We start from the raw sequence: 18,900 nt of genomic DNA, 5'->3' as shown, positions 1-18,900 counted from the left end.
CTGGGCTGCCATCTCCAGGAATGCGGAGGGTGTGGTGACTTGGAGGCCCTGGGAGGAGAGAACAGACTGCCCCTCCCGGCAGGTGGCTGCTGTACGTCCAGGCAGGAGAGGGTTGAGGGGGACTCTGGGTGAAGATGCCATGGCTAGGGACAGCTGCTGCATTTCCTCACTTCTCTATTCCTTTCCTTGCTCCATTTGAATTCTTCTTTTTTGGTAATTTTATTGTGAGTCAGCTCTGGTATAAGAAAAATGAGGAGGTGTGGCTCTGGGGACCCCAAGCCAGGCCTTTCTCCCAGGGAAGGGTGAGGCTTGGTTCGGCCTGGCCGGCCTCCTCAGCCCGTGGTGAGGTGTGGGGTCTGCCCCGGTCCGGGAGCGCTGTGGGTGGTGGACGAACCCTGCGGGTGGGGGCATCCTCCCCGGGAGGCCAGCGGCCCTGCTGGAGCCACACTTCCCGGCAGGGCTTCAGACAGTGTTGGGAGCCAGGGGGCTCCTGTCACACTCCGGGCACAGCTGTGCTGGGGTCCACCCAGGAGGGCCAAGGTCAGCCCCTCCAAGAGGAAGTAGAAGGGTGAGGAGCATGAGGCCCCAGGGAACGTGGAGAATGGAGCCCCTCCCGGAACAGCCAGGAAGGTCCCACGGGGCCGTGGGAGGTGGGAGTGTATAGGGGCCGGAAGCCCCTCCGCGTTTCCCACTGATACGGTTCGACTGTGTCCCCACCCAAACCTCATCTTGAATCGGGGCTCCCATAATTCCCATGTGTGGTGGGCGGGACCCCGTGGGAGGTGATGGAATCTGTGTGGTGGGAGGTGATGGAATCTGTTTTGTGGGAGGGCCCCACGGGAGGTGATTGAATCTGTGTGGTGGGAGGGCCCCACGGGAGGTGATTGAATCTGTGTGGTGGGCGGGACCCCGTGGGAGGTGATTGAATCTGTGTGGTGGGCGGGACCTGGTGGGAGGTGATTGAATCTGTGTGGTGGGAGGGGCCCCGTGGGAGGTGACTGAATCTGTTTTGTGGGAAGGGCCCAGGGGGAGATGACAGAATCATGAGGTGGTCTCCCCCATACTGTTCTCATGGTGGTAAAGAAGTCGGAGATCCGATGTAAACGTTTTATAAGGGGTTTCCCCATTCGCTTGATTCTCATTCTCTCCTGCTGCTGCCATGTAAGAGGTGCCTTTGCCTTCCGCCGTGACTGCAGGGCCTCCCCAGCCTTGTGGAACTGAATCCATCCAACCTCTTCATAAATTGCCCAGTCTCCAGTGTGTCTTTATCAGCAGCACGAGTACTGACTGATGCACCCACCAAGAGACAGCAGGTGGCTTTGCAGAGACCCCAGGGACACCCATTTGCTCTTGTTGCTCCAGACGATCCAGCACTTGTTGGAGAGAGACAGCAGCCTCCGCTCCCATCCTGGCAGCATCCGTGGGACTCCCGACATCGGAGCGTCCAGAGCAGGTGCCTCTGAGGAACCGTCCCAGGAGGCCAGGCAGTGCCAGAGTGTGTGTGAGACCAGGGCTCCCACCCTGCACCCACCACTTAGCCAAAGAGCTGAGGCCTCCTGGGCGCTGAGCGGCTCTGGGCTCTTCAAGAGATGAGACCGGAAGGAGGGGAGCCTGCGGCCTGGGGGTCACACCTGCTTCCCCCTGACGCTGAGGAGCCCCAGGCACAGGAAGTGGGTCCTGGGGGGCGCCGGCTCGCGATGTGCCCGTGAAGGGGCCGCCCAAATAAGCCACGCCCTTATAAGGGTTGTTTTGAGCTGAAGCAGCCGTCCATGAGGGTAAGAACGCTGCTTTCTTCTGGCTCTGGAGAGCGTCTTCCCCGTGGGGTGTTCCTCCTCTTTCGGGAAGGAAAGGCCATTCCCAGCCACACAGACCGTGCTGGAGTGCGCGTGCCTTCCTCCAGCTCATCTGCCGATTTTAATTCTCGGGGCCAACCAAAAAACACCGAGAGGTAAAACGTTGCCTCCCCACCCACCGTGGTCTGGAGGCTGGAGGAGATTTTCTGTTCGACTCAGTACAGGCTAAGCTCTGTCCCGACAAATCCCCATGAATCCCCGTGCTGGAGCTGTGACCCCGTGACCCTCAGGACCCCAGGGTGTGGCTGCGCTTGGGCGTGGAGCTGTAGAGATTGTGAAGGTAAAGCGAGGCCATGCGCGTGGCCCTGACCCCGGGGGGCCGGCGTCCTCATGAGAAGGGGAGACGGAGACGCAGCACACAGGACGACCACGTGAGGACATGGAATATCGAGGACGCAGCACACAGGACGACCACGTGAGGACATGGAATATCGAGGACGCAGCACACAGGACGACCACGTGAGGACACGGAATATCGAGGATGCAGCACACAGGATGACCATGTGAGGACACAGAATATGTCCTCTTCGCGCCAAGGGGAGAGCCTGGGGGAGCCAGCGCTGTGAGACACTTTGCCCCCAGCACCGGAGGGAATGGGCTCCCGCTGTTTAAGCCGCCTGCCTGAGCAAACCCACACAGACTACCCGGCAAGGCCTCGCCGGAGCCCCGGCCACAGCAGGGTTTCGTCCTGGTGCCGTGTGGCTGGGGAGAGGCGCGGGGCCGGCAGCGTTTGCACCGCACCACTGCCTGCAGGGCTGCCTTTGTCTTCCTGAGTTATCTGTGTCCCGTTTGCCGTGATAGGGAGAGAAAGACTCAAACACCCTGTCACAGAGGGAGACCCGCGTCTGTGCTGCAGGCAGCCTTGTTAGGGCCTGGTGCCGGTTCCCCGCCCTCCCTGGTGGAGAGACCAGACGTGAAAACAGAACCGCCCCAGCCCCGGCCTGCGGGAAAGAAGGGAAAGCACAGAACCCGCCCCAGCCCCGGCCTGCACAGAAAGCCGCGCTGTGCTGCCTGGGACCAGCTGATCTTTGGCCTCTGACCTTCCAGTGATGTCACAGCAGCCCCCTGGCAACAGCGCACCCAGCACCTCCTGACCACTCCCTGCGGGACGGCTGGGTGTGAGGGTGGCAGCCTTGCGCTCGGGCCGAGGCTGGGCTGGAGGATGGAGAAGGACACGGGGAACACACACAGGAGGCACCGGCCCGGCCCCAGGGTCCTGCCCTCAGGAGTGGCCCTCGGGCACCTCAAGGCGGCCAGCGAGGCCTCTGAACTTCAGCGGAGCAGGAGTCTGGAAGGCCTGCAGCTCAAGGGGGACCCTCCCAGCCACCCTAGGAAGCCTCGCAAGGAGCCGGGTAGGGGCTGTGGGGCCACGGGGAGCGGGTGGACGGCACGGCTGCTCCACCAGGCCCTGAACCCAAAGTACCCACGTCAGGGCCCAGCCAGTTAGAAAGTCACTTCCCAAGGTTAGGGACGCGCCGAGACAGCCCCAGGAGGTCTGACGACGTGTGTCCAAGGCGGGGCACAGCCCGGTGTCGTACATTTTAGGGGGACGTGGGGCATTAATCAGTCCCTGTGGGGGGTACGCTGGTTCTGTCCAGAAAGGGACAGCCTGAGGCAGGAGGGGCTCCCAGGTCGTAGGTAGAGGAGACACAGGATTGCATTCTTCTGGGTCTCGAGCAGCCTTTCACTGAACACCCAGTTTGCACGTGAGGGGTTAGCGGGAGAGTCCCTTGTACCCTAGTCCAGCTCAGTGACTGCAGTTTTACATAAGCAGCTCGGAGGAAGCCGTCAGACACGCTTGTCTCAGGCGAGCAGAGGGAGGACGGTGATCTCCGTCCCCGGTCAGCTGCCCGTCTGCATTCCGCGCGTGAAACTCCACAGAACTGCCTGGGGCAGAGCTCGTGAGGCTCATAGGGCATTTCCTCCTGGGTGAATGACGAGGTGGCCTGTGGCCGTTTATCTCTGCGGCTCTTATTTAGGAAGAGGATGGGAGGCAGGTTTGCCTGACACATTCCCAGCCTGACTCTTCCCCTTAGCTCAGTGATTTGGAGCCCGAGATTCGTTTTCCTTCCACAGGCAGCAGGGACCGGGTCAGGCCTCCTGCCTCCCACTGCCCTGTGCTCAGAACGCTAAGGGTGGAAGAGGGGACCATTCCAGGTCCACACCTGTAACCCACCCAGGGCTGCCGGGAAGGCCTTGCGCTGCTGGGGCGGAGCTGTGGGCTCCAGCCGGGCACAGCCAAGGGCGGGAGTGGTGAGAGGAGGGTAGGCCTGGGACCCTCATGGGCCTCCAAAGCCAGCCGACGCCTGGAGAGAGGACCATGGCCAGGCCCCCCATTTGCAAGGAGGCCGTGGGTCCCTGCGGGAGCCTCGGACCTCGCCCACCAGCGAGGAACCTGCGTAGCCGGTGTTTGACACGGATGGCTTCTAGACCGTGAAACGTGTAGGCTGCATCTGTGTCAGTCCACGCTCACCACTCAGATGTTTCCAGGTGTGCCGAACGGACAGTGGCCTGGGGATGGTGCTAGAGTCACCCCCTCACACCTTGAATACCGGCCTAGAGCACAGGGCTGTGGTGCTGACACAGAGGTGCGAGCGGGCGTCCCCTCCCCTCCCCGCCCCTCCCCTCCCGCGGCCTCTGCAGCTCTGCCTCCCCTTCACAAAGGTGGCCACGGGGCTGTGGAAGTGAAACAGCCCAGTAGGACTCAGGGTTTGCTCAAGCCCTGGAGACAATTGTAAGAAGTAATGATGTAAAAATATGTGTTCTCTGAGTTTAAAAATCCAAAGATGTGCTGTGTGGGGGTGTGAGCAGTCAGGAGGCTGCACCCCACCTCCCTCCCCGCGGGATTCCCTCAAGACGTGCAAAGTTCTCAAAAGAATAAGTTACGCCAAGGCTGCTTAGCGGGAATTTAAGTAGGGGCAGGGAGCAGGTCTCGAACAGTGCTGCCCGGTGCCACCGCAGTGTGGACTTAGAGGCCGGGGTCGGACAGAGGGAGGGACCAAGCCCCATCGTGGCTGACGTTTCCCTCAACACCTGCTGGATGTGCCCAAAACCGCGTGATGGGAGGAGCCGCAGCAGGGAGACCGGGCTTCTCTGGGGCTGCTTGTCCTGTCCGGCAAAGACGTCCACCCTGCACAGCCTCCCCCAGGCACCAGCACCCGGGGTCTGAGACCACGGCCCAGGAGCGCATCTCCCGGGAGCTTGGTGGCTGCCCCCAGGCAACTGAGATTCTGCCGGAGAAAAGCAGGAGGCATTTCCAGCCCTGTGACCCCAGGAGATGGGCCCGGCCTTGCTGACCACCGGTAGAGTCAGATGTTCAGCTCCTCGCCCCGCACAGACTTGGTGGGCTCGATGACATGCACAGTGCCACGTGCACCCACAGGTGCCTGGATGTGTGAGACGCCGCGTCCACATCACAGGGAGGCCTCCGGGATGTGGGAGAGGTGGGGCGGCCGACTTCACGGGGGACCAGTGCGGGCAGAGGGTGTGTCTGGGCCTGGGCCACGCGGAGCACAGGAGACCAGCGCTCACAGAGGGCAGCCCAGAGGCATAAAGTGGTCCCGAGAAAAGACTACTAGAAACACCCCGCGATGCGCCTCGGGGAGCCCGGAGAACCTGGAGATTGGTGGATTTTCCTGGACAAGCCAAGAGAGGTGTCAGGTCCCACCTGTCCGTGAGAGGAAGCCTGGGTGGAGGGTGGTAGCCGCATGGGCAGGTCTTGGGATCTTCTCCCACCCTCGTGCTCAGCTACCTCCAGCCAACTGCGCTAGGACAAAGAGGAATGGCAAGAGGTCCCGGAGCCTCTTGTGTTTACTGTAAGGCAGCTGGCCATGCCTCGCCCTGAGTCCTGCAGGGAGAAGGTGGAGCCGGGGGTGGGCTGAGCTGCTGGGACTGAGCCAGGCTCAAGACCCCGGCACCAGGCTGTGGAAAGTGCTGGTAGCAAATACAGGAGGGGCTGGGCTTGGGCACGGGTAGGGGAGAAACTCAGGTTAGCCGTAGCCACGGCTGAGAGTTGAGCTCTGCCGTGGGTGGCTGTGGGTGGCTCTGGGCAGGTCCTGAGCTCCGGTAGCTGTGGTGTGATGGTGCTGACGGCTCTGTCCTTCTTCCCCAGAGTCCGAAGAGCAAGGGAAAGACCCAAGCAGTAGCGGGGAAGATGCCAGCTGGTAAGTGGCCTGTCCGGCGCTGGCCTGGGTGAAGGCGGAGCTGGGAAAAGTGAGGCGGACACAGGAGAGGGTGGGGCGTGGGGGTGGCACCCGGGCATCAAGGTAGACACTTAGAAGGGGACCGAGGGAGCCCTGGGTGCTGAGAAGACCCTGCCCAGGGCCCGGATGGGAGGGCTGGGAAATCCTCCTTATTTTGAGAGAGAATTCAGTGTGGGAACGGGGCCCACCTGTAGGGGGTGGTGTCCTCAGGACTCGGGCCCTGACCTGAGGGTCACAGCTGCATCCCTGTCAGCAGACACCCCATGGCCCTCTGGGGAAGGAGGCGTCGTCTCGCTGGTGGACTGCTGGGCCAACCCTGGATGTAAACAACTCGAGTGACCCTTTAGGGAGGGGGCGTGGGGCCCTGGACGGCACAACCTCACTTCATACCACCGAGTTCTTGCCTCCTTGCACCTCGTGTCCCGTCCCACCCCAGCTGTGGTTCTCCTACCCACTCACCCTCTTGCCATCAAACAAGACTTAAAAGTCCTTGAATTCCTCAAGAATTTGTCTCAGATCTAACAAAGTGGATTTGCCAGCACCATGGACAAGGCACGGGCCAAGTCTGCCTTCTTTACAAATGGCTCCCGTAGAGTGGAGACCAAGGAAGGCGTCCAGTCGCCAAAGTGGCCAAAGGTGCAGTCAGTTGGTGAGAGTGTTCGTGCGTTAGAGCAATGTGTGAGGCGTCTGGAGCCTCCCACCCTGTAGAGCTCAGGGAAGCTGATGGCCTTGGTGAGGGCAGTTGAGGTGGGAAGACCACACACCTTTAGGGTGGCACAGCTGAAAGTGTCTGCTCACGTTGGCCAAGTCAACACCCTTGGGCAAGTCAACACCATTGCAGATGGTGGCAGAGCCCGTCATCCTCACTGCCTGTTGCGTTCCTCTTGCCCCTGGCCACACACCACAGCAGACCACAGAAGGGGTTACCAGGTTGGTGTGAGTAACAGCAGGGCCAGCCACGGACCCCCCAGCCTGCTGGCTGGCACAGCCTATTTGGTATCCACATGGAGTGAGCTGTGGATCTGCCACAGGATGGCTGCATCTTCTCACCAGATTTTGGTTCTTTGAGCAAGGTTAGAGGTTGGCTGTAAGTAAATTGGTTCCCAGTCCAGACCCTGGCAGTAGAGGGTAAGTTTTTCAGCCGAGATGGGTCAGCAGAGGAAGCCAGGAAGGCCAAGCTTGGGGGCCTTTCAGAGCCAGAACTCTGTGCCGGGTCAGGGCCCCTCATAGGCGCCCACAGACCCCAGGGGCACCAGCCTAGAGCCCAGGGAGACAGCCCCGGAGGAGACCAGGAGCTGCCTGCAGCTGTCTGCCATGACACCTCTTCCAAACCACTTTCCCTGCTCCTCCTGCAGTCAGGAAAACCTAGCACAAGACAAGAAGGAAAGCTTCGGCACCCTTGGGAAGCTGGGTCATGAGAGTGGAAAACAGGACCCAGAGAGGGAGAAGAGCAACTCGGAGGCCAGCACGCAGGAGGCACGGGAAGGCGAGCACGCGGACGGAGGCTTGCAGGAGGCTAAGGTTGGGCTACGCTGAGGAGCAGTGCATTTTTTACCTCTTGTCTTGGAGCCCAGCCTTCACTTACCTCTCTGGTCTTACAGGAACAGGAGGCGGAGTCCATAAAGCTAAATGACCTTCAGGAAAAAGAGGCAAGAGCTTTTCCCTTTAGTAAAAGAAGTAAGATGGGAGGCCTGTCCAAGTAGGAGTTCTGCTGGAGCCTGGGCCTGCCTGGGACCGTGGTCTGGGGGTCAGCTCAGCAGGCGCCAGGCTGGGAAGCTGGACTAGGCCCCGCTGTCTCCCTAGAGAGGCTTGGGGCCAAGCTCTGAGACTCTTTGCCCGATCCCAGGGCAGCCTGACCCCCACTTGCCAAACGTGCCGTCACTAAAGGTGTATGAGGCCCTGGGAGGAGGTACCCTCAGCTTGACCTTGGCCCAGAAAAACCCCAGAGCCCCAGGCTTGATGTGCTGTCCAGGAACACGTTGTGCTGTGGGGATTGTCATGCGGCCCTGCATGGAGGAAGGTGGCTTTTGTTCTCCCTCCAAGCTGTGTGGTGGGGATGGGAACACGGCTGGACATGCTGCTTGCCAGGTGGGCCTTGGTTTCATTCCAGGGCTCTTGGGAAGTCCTTCGCCCGCCCCCAAACACTGCCCTTGGAGTTGACTCAAGTGCTCCCATCGGGTACACATTCTGGGCTGGTCCAGGTGCCCAGTTAGAGGCCTTGGGGCAGCAAAACCCTGAGCCACTGAAGCCATTTGCATCCCAGGAGGGTCTCCTGCTCCTTGGTGCGGAGTGTGGCCCACAGGCAGGCTGTGGGGGCAGCAGTGCTGCCTTGTCGAACAGGGCTGGGGTGGGAGCAGCCGGGCTCCCTAGCTCTGGGCAGTGCCCCATCTCCTGGAGGCCCCAGTTCTTAGATGGTGAGGCTGGAGGAAACCCTCTGGGGTCTCAGGGCCCTGATGGGAGGTGATTAGGGAGGGGTGAGAAAGCTGTATCCCCCCTCCATCTCTACTGCCAGAGCTGGCCATGGACACCTCACAGTCCACACTGCCATCAGCTCTGCCCAGCGTCCCAGGAGCCCTCGTTCAGCATTGCCAGGATCTGGGGGCCTGATGGTCATCACCAGGGTCTGCCCCAGCTGCCCCAAGGGCCAGGAGCCACTGTTCCTCCCAGGGAATCAGCATTCCTCTCCAGCTCACCCAAGCCTGCCATCCACACCTCTCTGGTTTCCATTTGCAGAAAGCATCTGTGTTTGTGGAGATTGACCTGGGAGACCATGCTGAAGAGGTAAGAATGGAAACCCCCAAGACAAGCAGAGCCAAAGCCGTCAGGAAAGGGCCTGTGCTGCCTGGCAGGGCCAGCCTTGGAGGCTTTTCTGGGAACTTGCCCCACAATAGGCACGTGCTGGACGGGGAGGCAGAGACCTGGGGCCAGCAGCTCCAGAAGAGCTCTCTGATGTTGAGGATTGGTCTAGCCTCTTCCTTACCCTCCCACACTCCAACTCACACACACTTCGGCACTATCAGAGACTCTAGGGCTTGGGTTAACCCTCAAGGTGCCCATGGGTCCTCAGAACCTCTTGTGAGATCACGTTGGGGTGGTGAAAAGGGCACAGACCTGGAAGCTCAGAGAACGGGCTTTGGTAGATGTGTGGTTCTGTCAGTAAATGCTCAAAACAACTCATCATATTTCCCTGTGCCTCAGTTGTCTCCTCTATTAAGTAGGAATCATATTAGTACCTGCATCCCAGGGTTGTTTGGGAAAGCTCTCAGAGCAGTGCCTCATACCCAGGAAAGCTTCAGTATGGAGTATCATCATCATCACCACCATTACTATCATCACCATCAACACCATCATTATCCTTATATCACAACCATTACCATCATCATCATCATCAACATCAACATCATCCCCAAAGACATCATCACCATCATCATTAATGCTCCACCATCATTATCCATCCACCATCCATTCCCATCCACCATCCTTCCTTCATCCATTATCCTTGTCCGTCCTCCACCATCCATCCATCCTATTTATCCATCCACTATCATCCATCCACCATTTATTCATCCATCCATCCATCCATCCACCATCCATTATCATCCACCATCCATTATCCATCCACCACCATCATTCCATCCATCCATCCACCATCCACTATCCTTCCATCCACCACCATCATCACCATCACCATCACCACTATCACTATCACCATCATCACCATCATCACCATCACCATCATCACCTTAACCATCATCCCCACCATTATAATCACCATCATCATCACAACCATTTGCCAGCATCATCACCATCATCATCATCACTATCACTATCACTGTCGTCACCACCGACATCGCCATCCGCCATCTGTCCGCCTTCGCCGTCATCCGCCTGCATTATCCCCGCCGTCACCATTATCGCCATCATCACCCTTGATCCATCCACCATCCATCCACCATCCATCCATCCACCATTCGTCCACCATTCCACCATCCACCATCCTTCCATCCACCATTATCCACCATCCATGTCCATCCCTCCACCACCATTCACCATCCATCCATCCATCCATTCCATCCACCATCCACTGTTTATCCATCCACCATCCACCACTATCCACTATCCACCATCCATCCACCATCCATTATCCACCATCATCACCTTCACCATCATCCCCACCACTATCACCATCACCATCATCACTCATCACCACCATTATAATCACCATTATCATTATCACCATCGTCACCACTGTTATAATCACCTTCACCATCACTATCACTATCACCGTCGTCACCACCATTATCACCATCCACCATCATCACCTTCACCATCATCCCACCACTATCCACCATCACCATCGTCATCGTCACCGCCATTATGATCCGCCATTGTCATTCCGCCATGCGTCGCCACTGTTATAATCACCAGCATCATTGCCACCACCATCATCATCCTTATCTATAAAAGGAAGAGGCTGACTTAATGACTTATCTGGGCCCTTCCAACACTAATATCTGGGGTATGTTCCTCCATTTCTTTGCTGTGGTGAACAGTCATCATTTTGGAAGTTTCTTGAAGTTCTTTCTTGGCAAGTTTAAGCTCCTTCCTGGGGGTCAGTTATTTTCCAGAGTGCACCTTCTCTCCCTTTTGCCCTCAGAGCATGCCACAAAGCAGAGAGAGCTGGCGATTAACCCCCAACAAGGCTATTCTTGGGGCACATGAGTTCTAAGGACTCAAGGAGGGCCAGCCAGTGGCACAGTTGGGCTGACAGGCCAGACCTGGTCTTCAGTGCTGGAGCCTGGCCACATCAAGAGTGCAGTTCCTTTTTTTGAGGGCGGAGTCTGCAGCTCTGTCGCCGGGCTGGAGTGCAGTGGCGGATCTCGGCTCACTGCAGCTCCAGCCTCCCGGGTTCCGCGCCGTCTCGGCCTCAGCCTCCCGAGTAGCTGGGACTACAGGCGCCCCTTCACCTGCGCCCGGCTAGTTTTTGTATTTTCTTAATAGAGGCGGGGTTTCACCATGTTAGCCAGGATGGTCTCGATCTCCTGACCTCGTGATCCACCCGTCTCGGCCTCCCAAAGTGCTGGGATTACAGGCTTGAGCCACCGCGCCCGGCCAGGGGGTGCAGTTCCTTGGTCAGGTTCCCCTAACTGGAAATGTTCAGACAATAGACAGCCCTGTCTGAGGCCCAGGCAGCCTCTGTGCCCTGGCCTGATCCTCCAGCAGGTCCATAGGCTATACCTCAGTGCCCGTGGCTGACACCTCCCATCCCTTAAACGTCTCCACTCCCCACAGGTGGTCACCGATGCCAAGAAGGAAGAGAAGCCGTCCCAGATGGATGTGGGAGATCTGTCAGAAGACGAGTGAGTGATGCTTGTGGGCTCACACTAGGTGGGGGTAGGAGGACTTTCGCCCCATCATGGTTTCTGATGTGCCCACCATGCCTTGTGTGTGGTGGGCAGAGCCGAGCCCAGGCAGTCCCCTCTTCTCCCTGGGTGCTGCCGAGGCTCAGCATCTACCGAGCCTGAGGGGCTAAGGGCAGGCAACAGGACATCGGACCTTGGAAAGGCTCAGGGATGAGCTTCATGATGCCCCACCTCACCCCATAACCAGGCTGTGTCTCCTACCCGTCAGCCAGGAAAAGGACCTGATGAGAGGGGGAAGAGGAGGGGGAGGAGGGAGCGGGGAGAGGTGACAAGTGCATGGTACTGGCTTCTCCTGTTTAGGTTTTAGCTGCAGACTTGGGTCCTGCAGGTGGTGGGAAGCTGTGCATACATGCTGGTGTCACAGCCAAGCCGGCCGCTCTCACAACGAGCCTCAGGCCCTGGGGCCGGGGCAGCCCTCGAAGAGATGACCCGTATCCCCAGGCTGGATGCTGTGTAGGTCCAGGGAAGCCCCAAGACTTCCTGAGGCCCCGAGGCCCTCAGCCATGAAGAGGGGTGTGGGGAGGGAAGACATGTCTGGCCCATTGAACGGGGCCATGTCCCTATAGTGTTTTATTTTAAACAACACACGAAAATACAAAAAGCAATTGTCCAAATGCCTACCACTCAGAACTAACAGTTTATGAGTATCTTGATTTATTACAGGTTTTTTTAAAAGGATGAATTGTTCTATTGGTTTTGTAAAACAGTCACATGATACTAAACCTTCTTTCAGCCTGTAATCCCAGCACTTTGGGAGGCCGAGGCAGGCAGATCACGAGGTCAGGAGATCGAGACCATCCTGGCTAACACAGTGAAACCCTGTGTCTACCAAAATACAAAAAAATTAGCCGGGCGTGGTGGTGGGCGCCTGTAGTTCCAGCTTCTCGGGAGGCTGAGGCAGGAGAATTGCTTGAACCCAGGAGGCAGAGGTTGCAGTGAACCGAGATCATGCCACCACACTCCAGCCTGGGTGACAAGAGTGAGACTTCATCTGAATAAATAAATAAATAAAAGAAATAAGAACCCATAGGGATTGGACACTCACCAAAACAAGATGTTATGAAGAAAATTTAAAAACTTTTAACATTTGGCCGGGTGCGGAGGCTCACACCTGTAATCTCAGCCCTTTGGGAGGCCAAGGTGGGTGGATCGCTCCTGCCCAGGAAAGCCGAGAGCCCTCAGCCATGGCTATAATGAATGGGCGTCAGCTCACGTGCACACTTGTGTGTTCGTTGGAAAATGCTTTGGCAGGCTCCATCTCTCTCTCTCTTTTTTTTTCTTTTTTTTCTTTTTTTTGAGACAGAGTCTCACTCTGTCACCCAGGCTGGAGTGCAGTGGTGCAATCTCAGCTCACTGCAAGCTCTGCCTCCCAGGTTCATGCCATTCTCCTGCCTCAGCCTCCCGAGTAGCTGGGACTACAGGCACCCGCTACCATGCCCGGCTAATTTTTTTGTATTTTTAGTAGTCGGGGTTTCACCATGTTAGCCAGGATGGTCTCGAACTCCTGACCTCGTGATCTGCCCACCTCAGCTTCCCAATGTGCTGGGATTACAGGCGTGAACCACCATGCCTAGCCTCCATCTCTTTTTTAATTAGCATGATCTGGATTTTCTTTTTCCTAGTGTTGCCTTTTTCTGTACCCACCCAACACAATACATCCCCAGGACTGTTAGAGGGAATCTACAGATCACGCAGAGCACTGCACACTCCACAGCATCACAGTAACTACAGATTGGGAAAAAACTTGACAACTAGTCTACAAAACTGGAACCACTTTTGTATATTATTTAATTAATTGTGCTCTTAATATTTCCCACCTTTTTGTACCCCTATTTATTAGAGTCCTTTCCACAAAAAGCAGTTTTGGACCAGAGTTGATTATAAATGTTTTTAGAGAATAATTCAGAACAATGACTACAGATGCAAAACCTTAGAACAGCCATGGTTAAAATTTGATGAAAGCTTCTAACCAACAAGAAAATAGTTATTTCTATTACACATAACATTGTAAGAAAACAACCAAAATCATGACAGACAGTGTCACATCAGGACAGCCAGGCTTCTATAAATTTTACATAATCTTTAGAACATTCACATGGATAACAGGCCCATACAAATATAATTTACAATTGGACATTATCAAAATTATGACTAATATGAATATAAATGTATATAATTTTTAGAACATTTATATCAATAACATGTTCACAATTATAACTGAAAGAAGGTTTAGTATCATTTATCATTTGATGATGCTACCCATACAGTTTTACCAAATCGAATTGTTTAATCTGAAAAGACTTTATGTAGGATTTTGATTCTGTGGAAACCTGCGAAAGATGTCAAAAGGTTCAAAACAATAAAAACAGAATTATGGATCATTTAAAAATAATAGTCACTCATTTAACCAGAGTGATTATCAAAAGACCTCACAGGCAATTCAGAAAGTTACGTTGCTATAAAACCATAACTCTTTTAAAGCCCAGTTGTCTTAAGTAATCAAAATTTAATAAAGATAATGCAGAAATTGGCCGGGCGCGGTGGCTCAAGCCTGTAATCCCAGCACTTTGGGAGGCTGAGATGGGCAGATCACGAGTTCAGGAGATCGAGACCATCCTGGCTAACACGGTGAAACCCCGTCTCTACTAAAATACAAAAAATTGAGTGAGGTGGCGAGAGCCTGTAGTCAGCTACTCGGGAGGGAAGCTGAGGCCAGGAGGAATGCGTGAACCGGAGGCGGGAAAAGAGCACAGTGAGCTGAGATCCGACCACTGCACTCCAGCCTGAGCAGCAGAGCCGAACTCCGTCTCAAAAAAAAAAGATAATGCAGAAATTATCTTGATAAGGAAATATTTATTTTAAGCCAGTTATCAAAAGGTACAGAGAAACCTGCAGTGTGATTGCCTCTCCTTGAGGGAAGCCCATGCAGGTAACCTGGAAGTCAGATCTGATGAGAAGGGCACTGGAACCTCGCCAGATACAGGAAAAGCATCTCCAGGGCTGTTGGTGTGCACTTGATTACAGAGGACAGTAAACAAGGAAACTAGTGGGGAACTAGTTGGGGAACACACAGCTCTTGGTAACAGCATGAGAAGTTTTCTGATTATGTTGAACAATTCAGGCGGCAAGAAAAATGAAATTAATATAAAATTGAGAGAAGCTGCACTTAGGAAAACGTTGGCAAACAGCAGAGGAGGTAGGCTGGAAAGGTTGCAGGACTTGACAAAAAGTTTAGAGGAGAAAGGGGTTGTTATCAGGAGCCTAAAGAGGGGAGAAAGAGCTGAGACAGCCACACATGACCTGCAAACCACACGTTGCAAGGGACAGCAGAAGCTGAGTTTCTGAGATGTAGATCTGAGCAGTTTCAAAAGAAATGATTTCAGAGTTAAAAAAACCTCTTGCAATTTCATTAAGAGCAAACCAGTACTTTAAGGAAACTTTGTGGTGACATAGGGACCAATCTTTAGTTTTTGTATTGTGCTTGTAATTTAATATCATGCGTCTTTTTTTTTTTTGTTTGGGGAGGCCAGTCTTGCTCACCTTCAGCCAGGCTGGAGTGCAGTGGGCGCCAATCTCGGCTCACTGCAAGCTCCGCCTCCCGGAGTTCCGCGCCATTCTCCTGTCTCAGCCTCCCGAGTAGCTGGGACTACAGGTGCCCGCCATAGCCCGGCTAATTTTTTCTATTTTTAGTAGAGACAGGAGTTTTTCACCATGGTGCCAGATCTCTGACCTTGTGATCCACCCTTCGGCCTCCCAAAGTGCTGGGATTACAGGCGTGAGCCACGCCCGGCCAGCAATCTTTTTTTTTTTTTGGGATGGAGGTCACCAAGCTCTGTAGCCAGGCTGGAGTGCAGTGGTGCCATCTCCACTCCTGCAAAGCTCCGCCTCCCAGGTTCATGCCACATTCTCCTGCCTCAGCCTCCCGAGTGGCTGAGGACTGCAGGCGCCTGCCACCACGTCTGTATTTATTGTGTGTGTATTGTGTTTTTAGTAGAGATGAGGTTTCACCATATTGTAGAGGCTGGTCTTGATCTCCTGACCTGGTAGTCTGCCTGCCTGCGGCCTCCCAAACTGCTGGGATTACAGGCATGAGCCACCGTGCCTGGCCCAAAGTTCAATCTTTAGAAAGACATATAAATAATTCCCTTTTAATCACAGCCCACTTACACACATAATTCTTTTCATAAATTATCTTTTCATAAACCTTATCATGACTTTTACAGATCATTCTGACATGCTTGGACTTTCTGCTTTGTCCTACACATCTTTTAAAAATAGCCAGTCATTTTACTTCAGGATAAAAAGAGAGAGAACTTGGACAAGTCCACATGTTAACTCTATCCTGGCAGATTGCCATTTTGACTCGAATTTTTCCTTAGTATAATTTGCTGTTAGTTTAAAATAAGCAAAAAATGGGCCAGTGACAGCCTTAGAAAGCCTGGTATGCCTTAATGTTTTAGAACACCATTTTTGGCCATTTCTTCATTAAATCTCCTTTCATGAACCCCTCCCATCTAGAAGGGCTCTGTGTGTCCTGCATGCGGGCACTGACTGGAGTTGAGTAGGTCAGTGCCTGTTGTTTGGCTTTTACCATGATTTGGCTATTTCCCATAGAGTCAGATTAAAAGGGGAAGCACCTGCTCAACCTGGCCAATCAGACAGCCTCACACATTCTACCCAATCAGACAACCTCACACATTCTACCCAATCAGACAGCCTCCACATTCTACCCAATCAGCCTCACACATCCATTTCTTCTTAGAATCTTTTCCTTTTCTTCTTTCTTGGGGTGAGTCTCCTCTATCACCCAGGCTGGAGTGTAGTGGTGTGTTCCCAGCTCACTGCAACCTCCACCCCCTGGGCTAAAGTGATTCTCCTGCCTCAGCCTTCCAAGTAGCCAGGGCCCTGGCCTTCATGCCCAGTTAATGTCTTATTTTAGTAGGGTGCAGGGGATCTCCTGTGTTGGCCAGGCTGGTCAAGCAGCTTTGAGCTCAGGTGATCCTGCCTCAACCTCCCCAGGTACTGGGACTATATGCATGAGTCACAGCACCAGCTAGTATCTTTCAACTAGGAGAATTTTTCTCCTTAACAAATGAGAAGTCTCCATCAAGGAGTGGGAGTGAGTGGCTGAAGAAACTCAGGGCTGTCAGCCAAGCAGGAGGTCTGAGCCCTAGCACAGCCCCAGGGGGACCCAGGAGAGACCCAGGGAGACCCGGGAGAGACCCTAAGAGGATCCCATAGAGACCCCAGGAGAGACCCCAGAGGACCCAGGAGAGAGCACAGAGAGCCCCCAGGAGAGTCCCGGGAGGACCCAGGAGAGACCCCACCATGTGCAGCTGTGCAGGGGCCAGAGAGGCCCAAGGGGCACAATGCTGGGGCCAGGTACTTGAGTCCTGCAGTGTCCCAGGCAGCCCTGGGCAGCCTGCCAGGAGTCCCTTCGTGGGCACCATGATTGCCAATTAAGGAAGAAAAATCAAGCTTTTCAAGAGTTTGTTTTACATGGAAGTCTTAGTGAGGACTGTGCACTGAGGCCGTCACCTGCAAGACGTCTGTCCACTGCCCCACGCCGTGTTTCTGTTCACAGTTCCTGGACAGGCAGTGAGGGGGCTGGGCAGCAAGAATCACATCAGGATTTGAGTCTTGAGCATGTTTGGCTGTAGATTACAGAAGTGTCCACGAACATAGCAGGCGTGCGTGTGGGAAAAGGCACAGACCCAGGTCACTGATCTTTTAAGAACGTAGTGGCTCCAGGAAGAGATGGAGGCAGGGCCCATGTGCTCTGTGCTGTTTTGTCTTCAGGCATCCTTCTGGAGACCCGCATGTCCTCTGAGTCAGGGTTCAAGCAGAAACTGGCAAACTGGGCTTCACGTCCGCCACTCACCACAGCCCCTGAGGGCTTGATGAAATGGGATGCATGCGGAGTGCAGGGGAGACCCCCCTGCGGTTGATGAAAGAGGTGCATCACAGTGCAGGGAGACCGCCCTGCGCTTGATGAAAGTGGAGTGCATGCAGTGCAGGGGGCCACGGTTGATGAAAGGGGTGCATGCGGGTGCAGGGGAGACCCGCCTGCGTGATGAAAGAGGTGCATGTAGGTGCAGGAGACCCTTCACGGCTGGATGAGAAAGGGGTGCATCACCCAGTGCAGGGGAGACCCCAGTGCGCTTGAAGTGAAAGGGGTGCATCGCGGGAGTGCAGGGGAGACCACGCCGCTTGATGAAAGAGGTGCATGCGGAGTGCAGGGGAGACCCGCCTGCGCTTGATGAAAGGGGGTGCATGCGGAGTGCAGGGGAGACCTGCCAGTGCACTTCGGGGTGCCTGTGGCCACAGTGCCGGCCCAGGACCGTTTCTCACCCACCTGCCCTCCTCTTGGCCTGCAGGATGCAGACCAGCTGGGTGTGCTGCATCCCGTACTCCAGCAGGAAGAGGGAGAAGGAGAGCGCCTAGTGCCCCGGACAGGGTGCTCAGAGCTTGACGAAGAAGAGGAAGGAGGCGGGGTGCGGAGGGGCTGGGGCACCGGTCAGAGGGTGGTCGGGCCACCTACATGCCGCCCAAGAGCCTTCTCTGCCAGGCACTGAGGTTCCTGCTTTCTTCTTGTGGGACTGGCCAGGCCTGGAAGGAGTGAGCTCACAGACCACGCCTTTGGACTGAAGATCCCGCAGCCCTGAGCAACGCTGGGGCGCTGATGACCACACCAGGTGTGAGCCACGCCCGAAAGCCACTGCCCCCTGGGTGAGTGATGATGTGACCTTAACACAGAATAAATGACGGGAAGAGACTTCCTCTCCACCAGCCAGAGGGGCTGTAGCCCTTCCTGCCCTGGCCTCTTGCTCAGTGGCTTGCTGGGTGGGGACAGAGGTCCCTGGGGCACAGCAGGGGAGGCTCAGCCCTTTGTGGGCCTCGTGGGAGCTGCAGCTCCTGGAAGCACCCCCCACCAGGCAGGGGTGAGAGGTGCAGGGCAGGATGGAGCGTTTGCTGTGTCACCAAAGTCCCTGCAGGAGCCAGGAGCACAGTGGACGCAGCTGAGCCCTGGCTGTGACTACGAGAGCAACAGAGACTGGGGTGCTGGCACTAGGATCTGTCCCTGGAGGGGAGCCACATGCTCCCCACTCAGAGGAGGAGAGGGAGTCTTCCCAGGGCATGTGGGGGGCTCCAGGACATGCCTGCAAGACGAGTTCCACCAGAACCCACCCAGAGCTCTGTCGTTCAGACACGCACGCATGCATATTCATATGTACACGACACACACATGCTCGCACATACCACACGCATGCACAGGAGGGCACGGGCAGGTGGCCTGCAGCATCTCTGATCCGGGTGCCTCTAAGGCCTCAGAGGCCACAGGCAGAGATGCTGTGTGCACTGTCTATCCCCATGGAGACACATGGGGGCCGTCCCTGTGGTGCAGACGAGAATGCGAAGGCT

The 18,900-nt window shown here is 55.5% G+C and overlaps 1 protein-coding gene across 3 annotated transcripts; it reads left to right on the top strand.

Moving 5' to 3' along the window:
• The first annotated feature begins 971 nt into the window (after positions 1–971).
• On the top strand, positions 972–18,269 carry C15H13orf46 (chromosome 15 C13orf46 homolog). 3 transcript variants are annotated; one of them, XM_021929830.2, is made up of 8 exons: positions 975–3,205; positions 5,965–6,016; positions 7,411–7,576; positions 7,657–7,704; positions 8,789–8,836; positions 11,348–11,415; positions 17,856–17,972; positions 18,086–18,269. In XM_021929830.2, exons 1-7 carry the CDS (start codon positions 3,016–3,018, stop codon positions 17,920–17,922), a joined length of 639 nt encoding a protein of 212 aa, XP_021785522.1. In that variant the 5' UTR covers positions 975–3,015; the 3' UTR covers positions 17,923–17,972; positions 18,086–18,269. The 3 variants fall into 3 exon arrangements, with proteins under 3 accessions (XP_009190562.1, XP_009190563.1, XP_021785522.1); XM_009192298.3 differs by lacking the exon at positions 17,856–17,972 and having other exon boundaries at positions 972–3,205; XM_009192299.4 differs by lacking the exons at positions 17,856–17,972; positions 18,086–18,269 and adding an exon at positions 11,779–12,106 and having other exon boundaries at positions 972–3,205.
• The last annotated feature ends 631 nt before the right edge of the window (positions 18,270–18,900 follow it).

The sequence above is a fragment of the Papio anubis genome, chromosome 15 (genome assembly GCF_008728515.1).
Source record: "Papio anubis isolate 15944 chromosome 15, Panubis1.0, whole genome shotgun sequence".
Taxonomy (NCBI): Eukaryota; Metazoa; Chordata; class Mammalia; order Primates; family Cercopithecidae; genus Papio; species Papio anubis.
The sequence above is the reverse complement of the archived record's forward strand: the minus strand, read 5'-3'. Positions and strand labels throughout refer to the sequence as shown.

Excerpts from the sequence above, each read along its gene's own strand:
- C15H13orf46 (XM_021929830.2), top strand. The coding sequence starts at position 3,016 with ATGGAGAAGGACACGGGGAACACACACAGGAGGCACCGGCCCGGCCCC. Across the intron at positions 6,017-7,410 it reads AGCGGGGAAGATGCCAGCTG|TCAGGAAAACCTAGCACAAG; the intron begins GTAAGTGGCCTG and ends CTCCTCCTGCAG. Across the intron at positions 8,837-11,347 it reads TGGGAGACCATGCTGAAGAG|GTGGTCACCGATGCCAAGAA; the intron begins GTAAGAATGGAA and ends CACTCCCCACAG.